Genomic DNA, 17,189 nt, shown 5'->3' on the forward strand with positions numbered 1-17,189 from the left:
TTAGGAGTTGAGTTCTTTTGTCCAAAATGAGGCTTAAATTTAAACCTGCTCCATTCTGCAAAAATTCGTAGCCACAAACTGCCATCGCAAAATACTTTTTGTTTTGATTATTACACTAGTTTCACTCCTTAGTCTTTATAATTATACTTATACATCAATATTCTATACGCTAAGAAATTTCCTTTTCATTCAGGCATTCTGTTTCTTTACCATAATTCATTCTCTCATTCCATATCGTCTTGTCAGAATAAGTTCCACAGCATCACTATTGTACAACTTTCAAAGTTTAGCTTTAATATTTGGGTGGCAATGATTAACTTACATGCTCTATGTCGTCGTCATTAGTATTGTTAAGAGAAATTCATGTGCCACTGGAACAATGTCTTACAGAAATACCGAAGAAAAATGTTTCTGCACTGATCTAGAAAATAATACAAGTGATTCAAGACATGGTATGGCAATGCAGAATCATTTCCTGAACAAATATAAATTTCGAGCTTTGACATGATAGAAGGCATTGCTATTTGGTTGAAAAAAAGTACTACATATCAATATTGGCTTAATACAGGAGAAAATGCAACACAGAAAGATAATTACTTTCTGCACATGTTATTTATGAGAGTTGCTACAATAATATTAAGTATAAACAGAGATGTGTAGCCGCATAATACCAAATGACAGGTGATTTTTTAGTGGCTACATTTTATGTTCAACTGTGAACAATGTGGACTGCAATTTTGCCGTTATCTGTGAGATTTATACTTTACTTTTTTAAATCTTTTGGATTTAGCAGATGAATTTGACCTCATACTTTGCGAGAGTTCTGTACATTATCCTCATCCTGCGCCTTGATGCCAGTTTCTAAGTTTACACATGGCTGCCAGTATTAATATTTTATAATATGATTCATTTATAAATAAGAATCATAGTGAAGCGGAAGCGTGGTGGACCCCTAACCCACAAATGCTTAGTTTACTTCTACAATTGATGGGATAGAATAATTAGTCATAAGTGGTTATAATTTTAATTCAAGTTGTAAATATATTTAAATTAAAATTATAGATAATTTAGTAGATACCAATACCATATAGTTTGTTATTCTTCTATACTCTGCATATATCTCTTATACACTCACAATTAAAGTTGAATAAAATCCTAGTTACCCCAACCCGTTATAGTTTACACATGGCATAGCGGAAGTATTGTGGGCCCATAACCCACAAGATCCCAAGATCGAAACCAGGCTCTGATAAAAAAGAGTGACTTCCATCAATTTATTTTTGTTTTCTGATATTCACTCTCTAAATCAAAACTGCATTGCATTTCTTGCATTAGTGATTTCAAGGGCATCGGATGCCCTAATGCACGCAGGAGCCAATAATTTTTTTTTTGAAATGACAATAGGAATTCTAAGGCTCTCCAGAAGTAAAAAGATTAGCTTAGTTTGCTACTTCAGTTAAAATTCATTTTTTTCGAATATTAAAAATCCAAGTTTGAGTATGTTTCTGAATTAATAGCAGCTTGTGTAGTTTTTGGTAAAATCAACTATAGATGGCCCGTGTTAGTGTGTTGCTGGAAAACTCTTGTGTATGTATTGTACAGTATATCAACAAATTATGAAGACTTTTTCTGAATGTGTCCTCTACTTTCCTCTGTTCTGTTTTATCACATCAGTTCCATGTCTTCTATATCAACATTGTGACTCAAATGAAATGTCACAGTCGATTTTTTCATAAAGAAAAATGTCTCATTTCTATATTAATTAGTTTTGGAATTGTACTTGTTAGCTCTCCTTTTACTAAATATTGAATTGATAATATCTGAAGATTTACCATACTCACGTTCAATCAACTGAATTAGATCTCGTTACTAATAGATGAATAGATTGATTAATTATATAAATCTGGCAGAAAGAAAGGAGACTAGAATTTCAAATTGTTAATGATTGTTGCTTTCAATTACAACACTAATTCAATTAATTCATTTTTTTTGTAATGCAAAAATTCAGATTGGACAAATTCCAGCTTCTATCAAACGAATAATTAAGGGCTTCTTTTTATATTTGTGATTTTTAATATGTATATTTATTTTTTTAAAACTTTCACGTAATATTCTTTAAATGGTTTGAATAATTGGCAAACCCTCAAAAAGTCCGTTTTGGTTGGATGGATGCGAAATATCATGTGATCACAACTTTGTTATCTAATTACAAGATGATTGAGAGTTTGATTTTGCAAAAGTACTGCAAACCGAACCATTTTTGAAATTGGTAAAAAAATGCTGAAACTAGAAAGACTAAAAAGTGTATTTTTTAATATGCTAGGTTCAAACTCAATTAATGTACCAAATTTATGTTTTCAAATATATACATTGGAAAAATATGTTTATTTGAAGTAAAAAAAAATACGGTAGATGTTACTTTTGGTTGGATGTATTGGAAAAAATTCATATCCCATTGACTAGAAACAACAGTAAAATATATAAATGGGGACAACTGTAACCTTAATCTTTGAGATTGAATTATGATCAAATTCAATTGTAAGAATGACTAAGGTATTTTTCTTTTTGTTTACTTCAAACAAACATATTTCCCAATATGCTTGAAAAAACATAAATTCAGTGCTTTGAATGTGAATCTAGCATGTTCATAAGTATGCTTGTCAACACCAAGCATTTTTAGTCTCAACACTTTGTTGCCAATGTCAAAATGGCTGGAGTTTTAGCACTTGCAAAATCAAACTCTAAATAATTTTGCAATTGGGATAGCAAAGTTGTAATGACATTGAGTATGGCTTCCATCCAACCAAAAGTAACCTCTTTGAGTGCTTTTCAAATTACTCAAATCATTTTCAAGAAAACTACATAGAGAAAGTTTCAATAATTAATATTCAATGGATTTATGCTCATAAGCAAGTGTTGGCAATTCAAACAAAGTTACACATTTCTTTGGAATCTATTTCTGTCTCCAAAATGGGTGACAAAAGCAACACAACTTTCTATGATCACACAACAATCATTTTTAAGGATAGATGCTGTCAAGCAAAGAAAACTCACCACACCTGTTTTATAGTTACGAAGATAAAGTTTCGTGATTTTTTTTAATTAAAAAAAACCTTGAAGCTCCTATAGAATTGAAGGATTCAAGACCTTCAATAAAATGTTCATAGAAATTTATTCATTGTTTATTTTCTTACAAATACAACCTACTTTTGGACTGGATCAATGCATGTCTTCACAGCATCCTTAAAGTTATTTGCCATAAGAATATATAATGATGATAGACTTTTTGGTCTCCACTTTTCTTTAGACATGTCAATCTTTACTTCAACTACATGATCTCAACGCCCTTTAATTTTTGTGTCATAACTGACTTATACCCCTCAATTTTACAATATTGGGGGGAGGGATCGATAAGAAAATCACACTATTTTGGCTAAGATCACACCATAAGAATATCTAGGAGACCCTCTTTTGGCTGAAATCACACTATAAGAAAATCATTAAATATAGATTGATTTAGAGACTCACTAAAAATATTCAATCATTATATTGACTGATTTAGAGACTACTTTAGAAATTGAAAAGTGATAGTCTCTAAATTAATCTATATTGCCAATAAAAAATTGAAATGTAAATATCAACTACATTTTCAGTAGCTGATTGTCGTAAAAAAAATATTTAATCAGTGTTAATCTATTTTAGAGACTAAAATTTCAGTCTCAAAATAAATTAAGATTTTTTTTTTTGTTTCTAATTCCCATATAACTAGAGACTTAATTTTTAGTTACTATTATCCCATTTTAGATGCCGTATTTTCACTATATAATTGCAATAAGTTTATAATTCAATTGACATTAAAAAAAGGTTCCATTTTTCACTTTCACCAAACCTCATTCTTAAACCCCATGTACCCTCTCTTGCCTTGCACCGCTTTATATCCGATCGTGAAGAGCACCTATAATAATAATAATAATAATTTACATGCACTATCATACTTAATTAAAAATTTAAAAATATTATTAGAGACCAAAATGATAATAAATAGTTAAGTTTATAGATCAAATGTCAATAAGTGATTAAGTTAATGACTAAAATGACGTTAAATTATTAAATTTAGAGATTAGATTGAAAACGTCAACTTTTAAACATGTAACATTCATGTAAATGATACGTGACAATCAGTTAGATGACATATCATCACTAGATGTGTCAAGTTCATGTAGGCATGATCTTTTTACATTCATAGGGACATTTTTTTTTATCTTTCTAGGAATTGAATTTAATTATTAGTGTCCAACAAATTCAAGGATCAAAGTAGTATTTATTCTAAAATATTTTATGAAATCCAAAATATTAATTATAATATTTCTTAATACCTGTGCTAAAATATTAAATGTCATAAAGTGAAACAAAGGGAGCAATTTTTCTTGGTCTATGAAAAAAAATCTAAAACGAAAAATATTATGAGGCAGAAGAAATGTATTATTTAGAAAAAAATAAACCTTCTTTTGATATGCATATTTTATTTTTATAAATAAAGTACTTTTTTACAAAATAAGTATTTTAATATTAAATGATATCCCCTCCGTTCCATTTTATTTGATATTAAGGTTTCGACACATGTATTAAAAATATAATTAATATCTTGAATTTCAAAAAAAAAATAATACATTAGTACATACTTCCTTTTACATCCTTTATCTTTCTAGTTAATTATATTTTTTCTAATTTACTATTCATTAACAACTATTCCCACTAATAATAAGGGCCGGGTATTCCATGTAACAAAATATTTGATGCTACAAACTTTTTTCGGTTTCGATTGTAAGCAACAAATCTTTCTTATTTTTTTTCTCTCAAACAGAAACGAATCTCACTTACTAATATCTTATTTAATGTGATTCTCTCCAGTATACTTTTCATTTAATAAGCCTAAGAATTTTTTTATGTTTAATATCCAATTGCAATGAATAATTTAGGAAAAATATTTGTTTTTAATTAAAAATAACACAATTCTTAATAAAAGTGACACATGTCTTTTTTTACTTATAATCGAGACAAAAAGGATTAAATTATTTTGTAAAACAGCAACTATTTGGAGAAAAAAAAATTGCTTAAAGGTGGTATAAAGTGGAACGAGATGGGTGCGGGGGAGTATTTTATTTTAAGGTGACACATGTATTTTTTAAAATTTATGTATTTAATATTATATTAATTGTTTTCATAAAATATTTAATGTGTAATTAATTATATTTTGTCTTTATCCTTCCTTCGAAATTAATGTGTATTTAATGCTATTAAAAATTAAATGCTATCATTAATGCTTTATAAGTTACTATGTATTAATGAATCCCTTTTTCAGGATGTATTGAATAAAAACATTAATGCTTAGTATTTTTTTATAGAAAAAACCTTATTATTAAATTTTAATGTGCATATTTTATTTTTATGAATTAAGTATTCTTTATAAAAATATATTTTAATATTAAATGATATTTCATTCAGACGTTTAATATTATTTTCAAAATTTATGCATTTAATATCATATTAATTGTTTAAAAAGTGTATATACGTATTTAATTATATTTCATCTTTATTCTTCCTTCAAAAATTCTAAATTTTATTTAATGATACTATTTAATATAAGTTTAATATTTTTTTTTACACAGATCCATGTGTGAATAGGTAAACAGTCTTCTTGCTCGTGTTTTCTGTATAAAGTCATAATCAAGAAATAAGGGAAAAATAAAAAAGTAAAAACTTATAATCAGTAAAATAATTATATGATATCTAGACTGTAATCTTTGTTCTTATATTTGTTATACTCTTTAAACATTATTTTCTTTGTTCTTTTTTCTTTAATTATTACTATTATTATGCGGGGTCACTCAGAATACTAATCACTTTAAATTGTGCCTATATATATTTTCCTCCAAAGATTGACATCAATATTACACCGAAACCTTGATCTCAGCCCCATCACCAAATCACCCTATTAGCTATGGAAAACAACACTGACAAGTTATCCTCCTTGCCTGAACTTTTGTGTCTGTTCATCATTTCCTTGCTTCCATTCAAGGATGCCGTGAGGACGTGCATTCTGTCCAAATATTGGTTGCACATATGGAAAAATTCACCAAAAATAGAGTTTAGTGAAAATTTTGATGGAAATTTTATCGGTCGTTTTGAACCCTTCAGTTCCATTAAAGCTCGAAGAAGTGTTTTTATGAAATTCTTAAAACTTTGGCTTGATTTCCGAAAAGAAGGTGACGTGGAAAAGTTTTCTTTGAAGTTCTCAAAGCCTAAAAATGATCATCGTGAAATCATAGAAGGGTGCATCGCCTTTGTCACCCAACATGGGGTGAAGGAGTTGGAGCTAGATTTCTCTGACCCCTTTTGGGAGGAGGAAGTGATTCCAAACAAACGTGAGGCTTTGTTTGAATTGCCAAAACTTGCGTATGAGAACAAACCCAACATTGAATCACTGAAACTCTCTTCATGTAGTTTTCGTGAAAATGATTTGAGTAATTGGCAGGCACTTAAAGAGGTTACTTTCGGTTGGATGGAAGTGACACTCGATGCCATGACAATTGTGTTATCCAATTGTAAAATGATCGAGAGTTTAGTTTTGAACAAGTGTTGGAACTTGAGTCATTTTGAAATTGGCAGTGAAGCCTTGAGTCTAAAGAGGCTTGTTGTTGACAAGTGTTCTTTTCGAAATGCTTTGTTCAAAGTCAGTGCCCCAAATTTATGCTTTTTCAAGTATTTTGGGAAACTGTGTTTTTTTGAAATGAAAAATACCTTAGCCATCGAAGAGGCACACCTTCATTTCTACCTTGGTTATGACAATGTTGGAACCGGTGCTAGGGTTCTGTATGACCTGGTGAAAGATCTCTACAATGCTAGGGTTCTGACTGTGTGCCCTTATCTAATTCAGGTATATATATTTCGCTCAACATTTCTGTTTTATAGTATCTATTCATTTGTGTTAGTTTTATAATCATAGATAAATTAGATGATGCTTAGTTGTTGTTTTTTTTGGTTTAATTTTTACTAGCATGTCATTTTATAAATTAAAAGATAGAAAAGAGGATCCATAAGCAAATTAATGAGATAAGTTGTTTTAAATCTTCAAAATATAATACTACTCAGAATTATTGTTTGACACAACTTGCATGCTATCATCATCATATATATCCAACATTTAATCCTTGTCTTAACAATACGTTGAAGGCATTATTTTATTGCTTTTACATTAATTGATCTAGTTTTATTTCATTAGTTTGATCACTTTATGTAAATTATTACAATGAATCAACTTTTTTTAATAAGCAAAAAATACTATAGATAATAGATTGCAGAAAAAGTGCAAGTTGTGTTATTCCTACAATATATATATTTAAATATTTGTGTTTGATATATCCAAGGTTATTTGTACGGGAGAAAAGATACGTATGGAACGTGACATGAATGCAAGACATTTGATACTGAGAATGAACATGCTCCGCTGTGAACTTCGTGCAGTCTCATTCTTTCTCCTCAGCTGCCCAATGTTAGAATGCCTCACATTTGAATTAGGCTCAGAGATTATTTTACCAGTAAGATCTCTTTCTCTCTCACTCTATCATTTAATTATTGAAGGGTAATTTTGTATCTTATCACTAAAAATATATATTTGCTATTGGATAAATAAAGAGACAAGAGTAAAATGTATAGAGAAATAGGTGAAAAAGAGAGAAGTGGGAGAGGGAGAGGGAGAAAGAAAGGTGCAAAAGAAGGGGGAGAAGGAGAGGAGAGCACTAAAGTGTCAATGTAAGAGAATTTACGGAGAGATTGTGGAAGTGGTAAGATTTTCTTAATTATTTTAAATGTTATTTGAAAAAAAAATTATAAGCAAAATTTCATTAATGAAATTGTTTTTTTAATTTTAAATGTTATTTGAAATTCTCACTTTATTGGAAAAAATCTACTATAAAATTTTCTTCATTTATTAATTTTGTAAATTGACATTTAAACAAGTCGATCATTTTGATACATGGTATTTCAAATCTATTTTAAAATTAGATTCTTCTCTCAATACTCTGTCCAAACATTATTAGTTAATAGGCTTGTTCCAGTGGTTATTTATACTATCTGTTTAATCTATTACTACGCAATCTAAACCTACCTGAGCAAGCATAACAATTTTAAAAAAAAAATAGGATATAGCCTTTTTTTATAGTTAGTTAGTGTGTATCTGTATGAGCATCTATTAAGACTTTAATTATAACATGTGTTATATGTTTGCCTACATTACAGGATTATCAAGCAATGTGGATAGACAGCGTAAGTTGTGTTATTATATGGTCTTATATATATAGCTACTCTCTCTCTCTCTCTGTGTGAGAGTATCTATTTAGACTTTAATTATTCTAACATCTGTTATGTGCTTGTAAACACTATAGGATGAAGAACAAGATGATCTACCACTTTGGATTGACAGTGTAAGTTGTGTTAAATCAAAGATCTTGATGGATCGGCAAAGTTGTTAGGGTTGTTTAAGATGGGTTTATGATGACCTCATTATATTGATTATTATGTAGCCTTCTTTTATAGTTTGTGTGTGTGTATGTGTTTAAGTATCTATATAAAACTTTAATTATATAACACGTGTTATATTCTTGTATACATTACAGGACGAAGACCAGGATGATCAAGCAATGTGGATGGACAATGTAAGTTGTGTTAATAAAATTAATGAGATCGATGAGTAGGCAAAGTTGTTAGGCTTGTTTAAATGGGTCTATGAGGACCACATTATATTGATAATCAACTTTGTTTAATATACTAAATTGTCTGTATAGATATCACAGTCTACATTATGCTTCATACAAAGTAAAGTTTATGCTGATCATGTGAGCAAGCCTAACAATTAACATATTTTTTCTACATTTTTTAGAGTGTATGTGTGTGTGAGTTTTGTATGTTTGTATTTAGGCTTTGATTGTATATAACGTTGTATACTTGTGTAACTTGTAGGATTTTCAGAATTATGATGACGACGATGAATATAACATAGACGATGAAGATAACATATATGATGATTACTGCACAGATTTTATCAACATGGTTGATAATCAAATCAAGGGGATGAAAAATGTAATCAACTATAATTGTTTGGAATCATCTCTAAAGCTAGTGGAGGTGAAGGATTTTGTAGGGTCCAAGAACGGGCTTGTTTTTCTATGCTATCTTATCCGTTATGGGAAGGTCTTGAAAAATGTTAGCATCAACGTGTTAAAGACAGAGCTTGAAGGTAGTAGCAATGTGGCATTTTACAGTGCAATAGAAGAATACTTGATGACCACTCCTAGGGCTTCAAGTGATTTGCAGATATCAATGTGTTATTGAGTTGAGAGAGTGCTATGTCAAAATGCTTCTTAATAATTTGTTTCCCATGCATGTTTGGTCTTTAAGATCATATGCTTTGACTTGTTTTGAGAAGTCATAAATAACTCTAAATATTGTTCTATGTTGGATTACTTGTGTGCATGATACCTTCTTTATAGATAGATTTTCTTGATTATTTTTTTATCAAAAGTTTAAGAAATTAAATTCAGTGAAACAAAATTACAGGAAAACTATTATATATAGTTTTCGCCAATATGCACTCTTTAGGCTTTCAAACAATTGCAATTTAATAGGATTAATAGTGTATATGCGACTTTCTAGTAACAAAAAGTTTAGGGGGCACGGAGGCAAAAAGTCTTTTACCTTTAAAGGACAATTAAACCTACGACATTTTAAAAATTTGACTCTCTTAATTTCTATCTTTAGTGCTCATTTGTAATGAGTTTTATTTTATTTTTTATTTTTAACTTTTTTAGTTTTCATTGGAACAAAACTTCCTATTTTAGCTAGGTTTTCCTATTAAACAAATGATGAATTCTAGCGTGGACCATAAAATAATTCCAATTTAAAGGAAGTGATTCACGTGAGTCACTGTTTCTTCACCGTTAAATTTAGTTCAAAATAATGGACGGCCTAGATTTTCTATCAGTATTTAATTTATCAATTACTTTAAAAAATATATAAAAGTGAAAAACCTATTTTATCCTTAACATCTGAATTTCTGAAACTCTACAAGCCAGTTTGTGGTTACACTTGCAGTTGCAGGTTTAGGATTTTCGATTAAATCATCGAAGAAGGTGGTCTAAAATCCATTTGTGGTCCTTGAAGGATTGGAAAAAAGTGGCGGAAAATAAGAAAGAAAGAACCATCTCTTTCTTAAACCAAACAAAATCGAATAGCATCCTAGGGTGTCTTTCTGCTCCCTCATCTTTATGGCTCCTAATTATTAATTACCCAGTTGCGTTTTAACTAATATATATGCAAGACTGAACAGTGAGGCAATGAAGGCTTATTCAACTGAAAAGCTTTATATTTATAATTACATGGTGGAGGAAGGAATTTTGGGGAAGGAAATGGACTATTAATTAACTTTTGTATAGTTTTTTTTTTTCAATCGGCGCATACATGCATACATACATGAGAGATCAAATAAAGGTTATATAAGCATGATTTTATATATATATATATATATATATATAAAAGAACACTAGAAGTGCCCAAGAAGGTATAAAAACCGGGAAAATATCCATCCCGAAACCAACATGCAGCCATTGGTTACAAAGAATTTACATGAGAGATCAAATAAAGGTTATATAAGCATGATTTTAAATTGCGGTTGCCGTGCCAAAAAAAAATTATATTGCGGACAATTATGAAAAAATGTAACTAATATAATCGTGGAGTGTCAAAACATTTTGATGTTCGAGTACCACCCAATCGAAACGCAAAGGCAGATATAATGATTGAAGCTACGTTATTTAGTTGTCCCTCCAAGTAATCAACCAACAACACCCCCATCGGGAGCTATATAACATAGAGCATAGCCCTGATTCGTGGAATGTGGCAAGCAGTAGCACCAGCAAGGCAGCAACACAACTAAATACTCTAAGTCTGTCATAGGTTGGAGGATGACCAGATCATATTTCTTCTGGTGTTTTCATGTTCAAGGTTGTAAATGGACATCTATTTATCAAGAAACAAGTTGTTGTCACAGCTTATTCCCAAAAGGTCTTTGTGATAGTTGCACTTGAGAGCATGCATCTAACCCTCTCAAGTGTGGTTCTATTTAATCTTTCTGCTAGGCCATTTTACTAGGGTGTTCTAGCAACTGATTTATAACTGGCAATTCCCATCTTCCTGAAATAATCATTGAAAAAATCAGAACAGAATTCAAGACCATTATCTTTACAAAATCTCTTGATTTTCCTTTCAGTTTGATTCTCAATCGTTGTTTTCCAATTCTTGAAAGTCTCCTAAACCTCATCCTTAGTTTTGAGAATGTGAATCCATGACTTCCTTGAGAAATCATCTACACAAGTTAGGAAGTATCTTGCACCAGAATAAGATAAAGTTCTAGAGGGTCCGATCCCCATAGATCAGCATGTATCAAATCCAAGTTGCCTTTAGTTCTTTGTTGACCAACTCCAAACTTTGCTCTATAGGCCTTATCATAAACATAGTATTCACAGAAATTCAGTTTCTCCACTTTGTCACCACATAGCAGACCTTGTTTACAGAGCTCCACTAAACCCCTTTCACTCACATGCCCTAACATTCTATGCCACAACTCAGTTCTTGACATGTCTCTTACAGAAATTGAAGCTACTGACCCAACTACTATCTCTCCTTCTAATGAGTATAAGCCATGCTTCCTCACACCCCTCATGGCAATCCTTGAGTCCTTCATAACCTCCAATGTGTCATTTTCACCTCTGAACAGATAACCTTTTCTGTATAGTTCACCAAGAGAAATTAGATTTCTCTTAAGACCAAGAACAAATCTCACATCTTATATAATCTTTTCAATCCCATCATACAATTTTAATCCAATTGATCCAATACCTTGAATTTTACATGGCTTATTGTTTCCAAGTAACACCGACCCTCCCTGTAGCTTAGAGAACTTCTCAAACTAAGGCTTATCTGGTGTCATATGGAGCAAACAACTAGAATCCATAATCCATTCTCCATCAAATTTCCCAGAGCCTACCATTAAAGCTTCTGCAGATTCATAACCATCTTGGACTATCGTTTCATTTCCTCCTTCCTTTGATATATGAGAATTATAACCATTCTGCCTTTCAGGACAGAATCTTTGAGTGTGACCTTCCTTTTTGCAGTGTTAACATCTTATATTAGGCACATTTCCATTATTTCCAGACTGTGGCTTTGATTTCTTCTTCTCAAGATGGTTGTCTTTCTTGGTTCGTTTCCCTTAGACTATTAAACCTTCACCACTCACAGAAGCCTTTTGCTCATTTCTTTCATTCAATTCCTTTGAGTTCAGGGCTTATTGAACCTCTAACAGGGACAAAGATTCTCTACAAGAGAGTTTCTTTAAAATGAGAGAAAGACTTTGGTAAAGCACACAATAGTAACAGGGCCTGATCTTCGTCGTCAATAGTCACATCTATATTTTCTAGATCAAGAATCGGTTTATTGAAGACATCTAATTGAGATTCCACAGTTCTATCTTCTTGTATCTTGAATGAATATAAGACTTGTTTAAGATAAAGACGATTTACTAGAGATTTGGTCATGTACAAACCTTCCAGTTTCGACCAAATTCCAGTTGTTGTTTTCTGCATCCTGAAGCCCACCCAAACAACTCCATTAGCCAAAGGCTGCTTTTGAAACAGGGAAAGATTTGGGTCCCCTCTGACAACCCTTTCATTCCTTTGTTATTGGTGGAATTTCACTCCACTCTGATTGGGGGTCACATGGGCATCGCGAAAACATTATGCTGCCTCCAGGATACATTTGTTTGGGATGGCATGTGAAAAGATGTCCATCATTTTATCACGGAATGCACTACCTACCAGCAAACCAAATATGAAACAAAGATGGTGGTGGGTCTTCAACCACTTCCCATTCCGGCAGGTGTTTAGGGGGACCTCTCCTTAGACTTCATCACAGGTTTATCGTCATCTCATGGGTACACTTGCATACTAGTCGTAGTGGATCGTTATTCTAAAGGAGCACACTACGGGGCATTACCTCAACACCATTCTACTTTTAAAATGGCCACCCTGTTTCTGGATATTGTTTACAAATACCACGATTTCCCTTGCTCCTTGGTATCAGATAAAGACCCCATCTTTATTAGCTCTTTCTGGCATAAGTTATTCCATTTAAGTGGCATGAAATTACAATTCAGTATTGCGTATCACCTGGAGACCGACGGTCAAACGAAAGTTCTTAACAGGATCTTGGAGCAATATCTTTGTGCTTTTTTCCACGAGCACCCTGCCTTATGGTTCAATTTTCTAACTCTAGCTTAATAAAGTTATAATACTTCCACTCACCCCAGTACTCTATCTCCCTTCGAAGTGATGTATGGAAAGCCACCTCTGTCTATTCCACCATATTTATCAGGATCATCCCAAGTCGAAGCCGCGGATTCTCTCATGATTGATAAGCAAGCCATTCATCTCCAATTGCAAAGACGCCTCTTAAAAGCTCAAGCCAACATGAAAGAATATGTTGCTGCTCATTATCGATAGACATCATTTAATGTCGGCGACTTGGCGTATGTCCGTCTTTGCCCATGCTGGTAACTCTCAGTCTGCCCTCATTTTTCCAAACTATCCAAGCACTTTTATGGGCCTTCTGTTATTACTGACCGTGTGGGACTTGCGGCTTATCGCCTCCAACTTCCGATGGACTCCAAAATTCACAATGTATTTCATATCTCCCTCCTAAAACTGCATCGAGGCCCACCCCCCACATAGACTGCTCATTTGCCTCCAATGCAAATAGTGAACCACGTAGTGGTTGAACCATAATCACTATTGGATTACAAATGAGATTTTTCCAAGAACCCCCCTTCTCACCAGGTCTTGGTTCAATGGCAAGGCCCTGCCCCAGAAGACACTTCCTGGGAAGACTAGGACACTTTGCGTTCTGCTTATCACCTCGAGGACGAGGTAGAGTTTCCTGGGAGGGTTGCTGATAGCAATACAAATCAGAGAGATAACAGGCCCAAGAGGTAGTAAAAAGGCCCACTTACTTAGGTGATTACGCATGAAGACCATTAGCACAATATAGCTCTGATGCTCTGTTAGGAAGATAGTGGAATTCTGTTAGAGTGTGTTTGGATAAAGAATTTTAATTGAGGAAAGTAATTTATCAGAGAATTTAAATTTCTTTAATCTAAAATTCATTGTTTTGATGTTTTTTATGAAGAATTTACATTTTTGGAATTTTAAAACAGAATTTTAAACAACTAAAAATGTAAAATTTTAATTTCCTTTTAAAAGGTGAGAAATTGAAATTCTCTTCTTGATAGAAGAACCTTTCAAAATGTTCACGTATTTCCTTTATCACCTTCATCCTTTCTTCCACCTGAAAGTTCCTGAAATCTCATTCTCAAACTCGCAACTCTTTTCTCACGTTGATGATTCTTTTCTTCAAGAAACACTGTCTAGGCTCACGAAGCTTCGATTGGGTGTGGGCATAGGGGGACATGTAGAACTGCACCCGTCAGTCAGGGGAGCAGCTGTCACTGCCCATCACGTGACAGAGGCACTCACTGGCACGGAGGGCCTGGGTCATGCCTTGCATCGTTGACTAAATGTTGTAGTTGGATGTGGTGGTATACGCCGTTGTGTCTCAGTTCCACTACGACTTCTCATACCGCATCAATATTATTTTCTTTGGAAGCACATCAACCATATCTTTTCTTCTCTCTGTATTCATTTTCTTTCATCTTCTCAATTTTAATTTTTTTTATCCAAATACAAAATTTTGAAAATAAAAAAATTTTAATTAAAGTATTTAAAATTCTTAGAATTTAAAATTTTTTAGAATTTTAAATTACCTCGTCCAAACGCATTCTTATTGTCTATGGTGAGAATTCTGTTAGGCACAATCAGCAAGTTATTGGAATTCTGTTTTTGCAAATTCTACCCGTTTTGTTTTATCCGCATCTGGCCAGTGATCCTTGCCAGCTCTGCACTATTGTAATAGCTTATAAATACCTGAAAATGGAATAATACAGAGCAAGAAGAATTATCATAGCACATTCATTTTCTGTAGCTTAGAAACCATAACAGAGACCAAGGAATATGCTGTTTTTGGTTAATTCTGTAGTTCCCTGGGCCCTGAGGCACTATTTCTCCAAATCCAAGTGTCAACCACAGACTTTTGGACCCTCTACACTATCCAACAAAAGGTGTAACTGCTGAATTAGAAACCCTTCTCTTCGCCATTTTACTTACCCACTTTTCTTCACACCACCTCCCCATGTTTTCCACCGTATAGCCTCTTTTTGATCCGAAAAAAGGAAGAGCTCGGGGAATAAGTTTGCCAACTTTCAACCTTCTGACCAAATTGCTGTATTGTATCTTAATTTCAATATGTAAAACTTACACCAGCAAAGCTTTAATTAACCTTTTGTAACTTGATTTTTAATTATGTATCAATCTTTGAACTTTAAATAAAGATTATTAGTAAACCAAAAACAAAAAAAAATTGGGTCCCTTCTAATTAATTAGAACCGTGAGCTTTAGAGAGGGTGGGAAGAAAAAAAAACAATTTTTATGGTTCCATTTACTTCAAGTGACTCAATGCTTTAAAAGAAGTTTGTAAGTGTGATTTTTAATCAAGCATTCATGAGAAAAAATGTCCATAGTCTCTCTCCTTAGGGGAAAATTGTCAAACACCATAAAACAAATATTACAAACCAATATCAAGTAAAAAAAAAATGAAAGTTAAAGAACATATAATAAGAAATCAAAGCAAAAATTTAGAAATTAACCATCAATCATATAAGATAAGAAAAAAAGAACCAAAATTCATTCCCTCTACTTAGGTGTGATCCGTGAGATAAAGAGATGAGGATAAGGTAGGAGAGTAATGCTTGTTTCAAGCTTCCTTGGTTGCCTTTTGGTGGAACTTCAATGGTAGAGGAGGCAAGCTTAGGTGATTGGGTTCCAATGAAGGTGTGTGGTGTTTAAGAGAAGGAAAGAGTCAGTTAAATGACTTGAATTATAAACTCATATGTTTATTATGTATGCATTATTTTATTATTATTCAATCTCAACATGAGAGAAATAGTAGAGGGGAGGGCTGCACAAATATTCTCAAGGAAAGGGAGTCTCTACACAAAGGCCCCTAAGTTCCCTTGAACTGTCAGTATCCGTTTTTATGTGTAAAACTTGAAATGATTCTAACTTTTAAGTCAAATAAATTCATTTTAAGTTGAAACCGTACGATCTGCTTAATTTATGTTTATAAATAATTATTACGAATTAATTCTTTTCTAACTAATTTCAAATTATGATAAGTAATTTGGTATTTTTCAGTCTGAAAAATATTTTAATTTCATTGCAACTCTAAAAATTCCCAAATTTTTACATAAATCATATTAATACATTTTACTGTAAAAAAACATTTTAATACATTATATATATATTCATCAATATATATAAAAAAAACATAAATAAAAGGTTAACAGACAGTTAATACAAAGCAAAGGTGGGGGTGTTACACTTACACCCTTAAATATTTGATAATTTTTCCCAATAAGACATTAATTTTCGTTTACTTCTATTTTCTTGTTAAGAGATAGAAGAAAATGGGTGGATATTGGCTCTAATAAATCATTGAGTGTTTCTTTTCTTTTATTTGTAGATGTTATCATTGGCCCAGGCACTGTTTCAACTACTGTAGGCTTATAACAGGTGGGATTGCAACAACTATGTCTACAAAAAAGTGAGAGAATCATTTCTACTAAACATACATAATTTGATATGCAATAGACAAACATATATAGATGATACTATGAATTTGTTGCATCTTACTGGTTTTATGAAAAAGATGTAAACAATCATTTGTACAAAGCTGTGGACACTATCTAAGTATAGTTGAGAGATTTATTGCATTTGTTCATGTTGAAAATATATACTACCACTCTAGCAGCGATTTTGTAATTTCTATAATTATTCTCACTGTACGCTCTTTAATAATTAGTGTTTCATTCCATCCTTTGGTCTTCAAGTGATTGTTCCTTGTCACTTAAATGTTATTGTAAAGTATCTGCTTTCTTTATAACTTCTAAACTTTCATCATTTATATGT

General features: G+C 32.1%; 1 protein-coding gene across 1 annotated transcript; it reads left to right on the forward strand.

Moving 5' to 3' along the window:
• Positions 1-5,948: 5,948 nt before the first annotated feature.
• On the forward strand, positions 5,949-9,503 carry LOC114421267 (putative F-box/LRR-repeat protein At5g54820). Its single transcript, XM_028387115.1, has 6 exons — positions 5,949-6,937; positions 7,428-7,598; positions 8,299-8,325; positions 8,445-8,483; positions 8,676-8,714; positions 9,019-9,503. The coding sequence occupies exons 1-6, from the start codon at positions 6,002-6,004 to the stop codon at positions 9,388-9,390; spliced, it is 1,584 nt and encodes a 527-aa protein (XP_028242916.1). The 5' UTR covers positions 5,949-6,001; the 3' UTR covers positions 9,391-9,503.
• Positions 9,504-17,189: the final 7,686 nt, after the last annotated feature.

This window comes from Glycine soja, chromosome 8 (genome assembly GCF_004193775.1).
Source record: "Glycine soja cultivar W05 chromosome 8, ASM419377v2, whole genome shotgun sequence".
NCBI classification, from domain to species: domain Eukaryota; kingdom Viridiplantae; phylum Streptophyta; class Magnoliopsida; order Fabales; family Fabaceae; genus Glycine; species Glycine soja.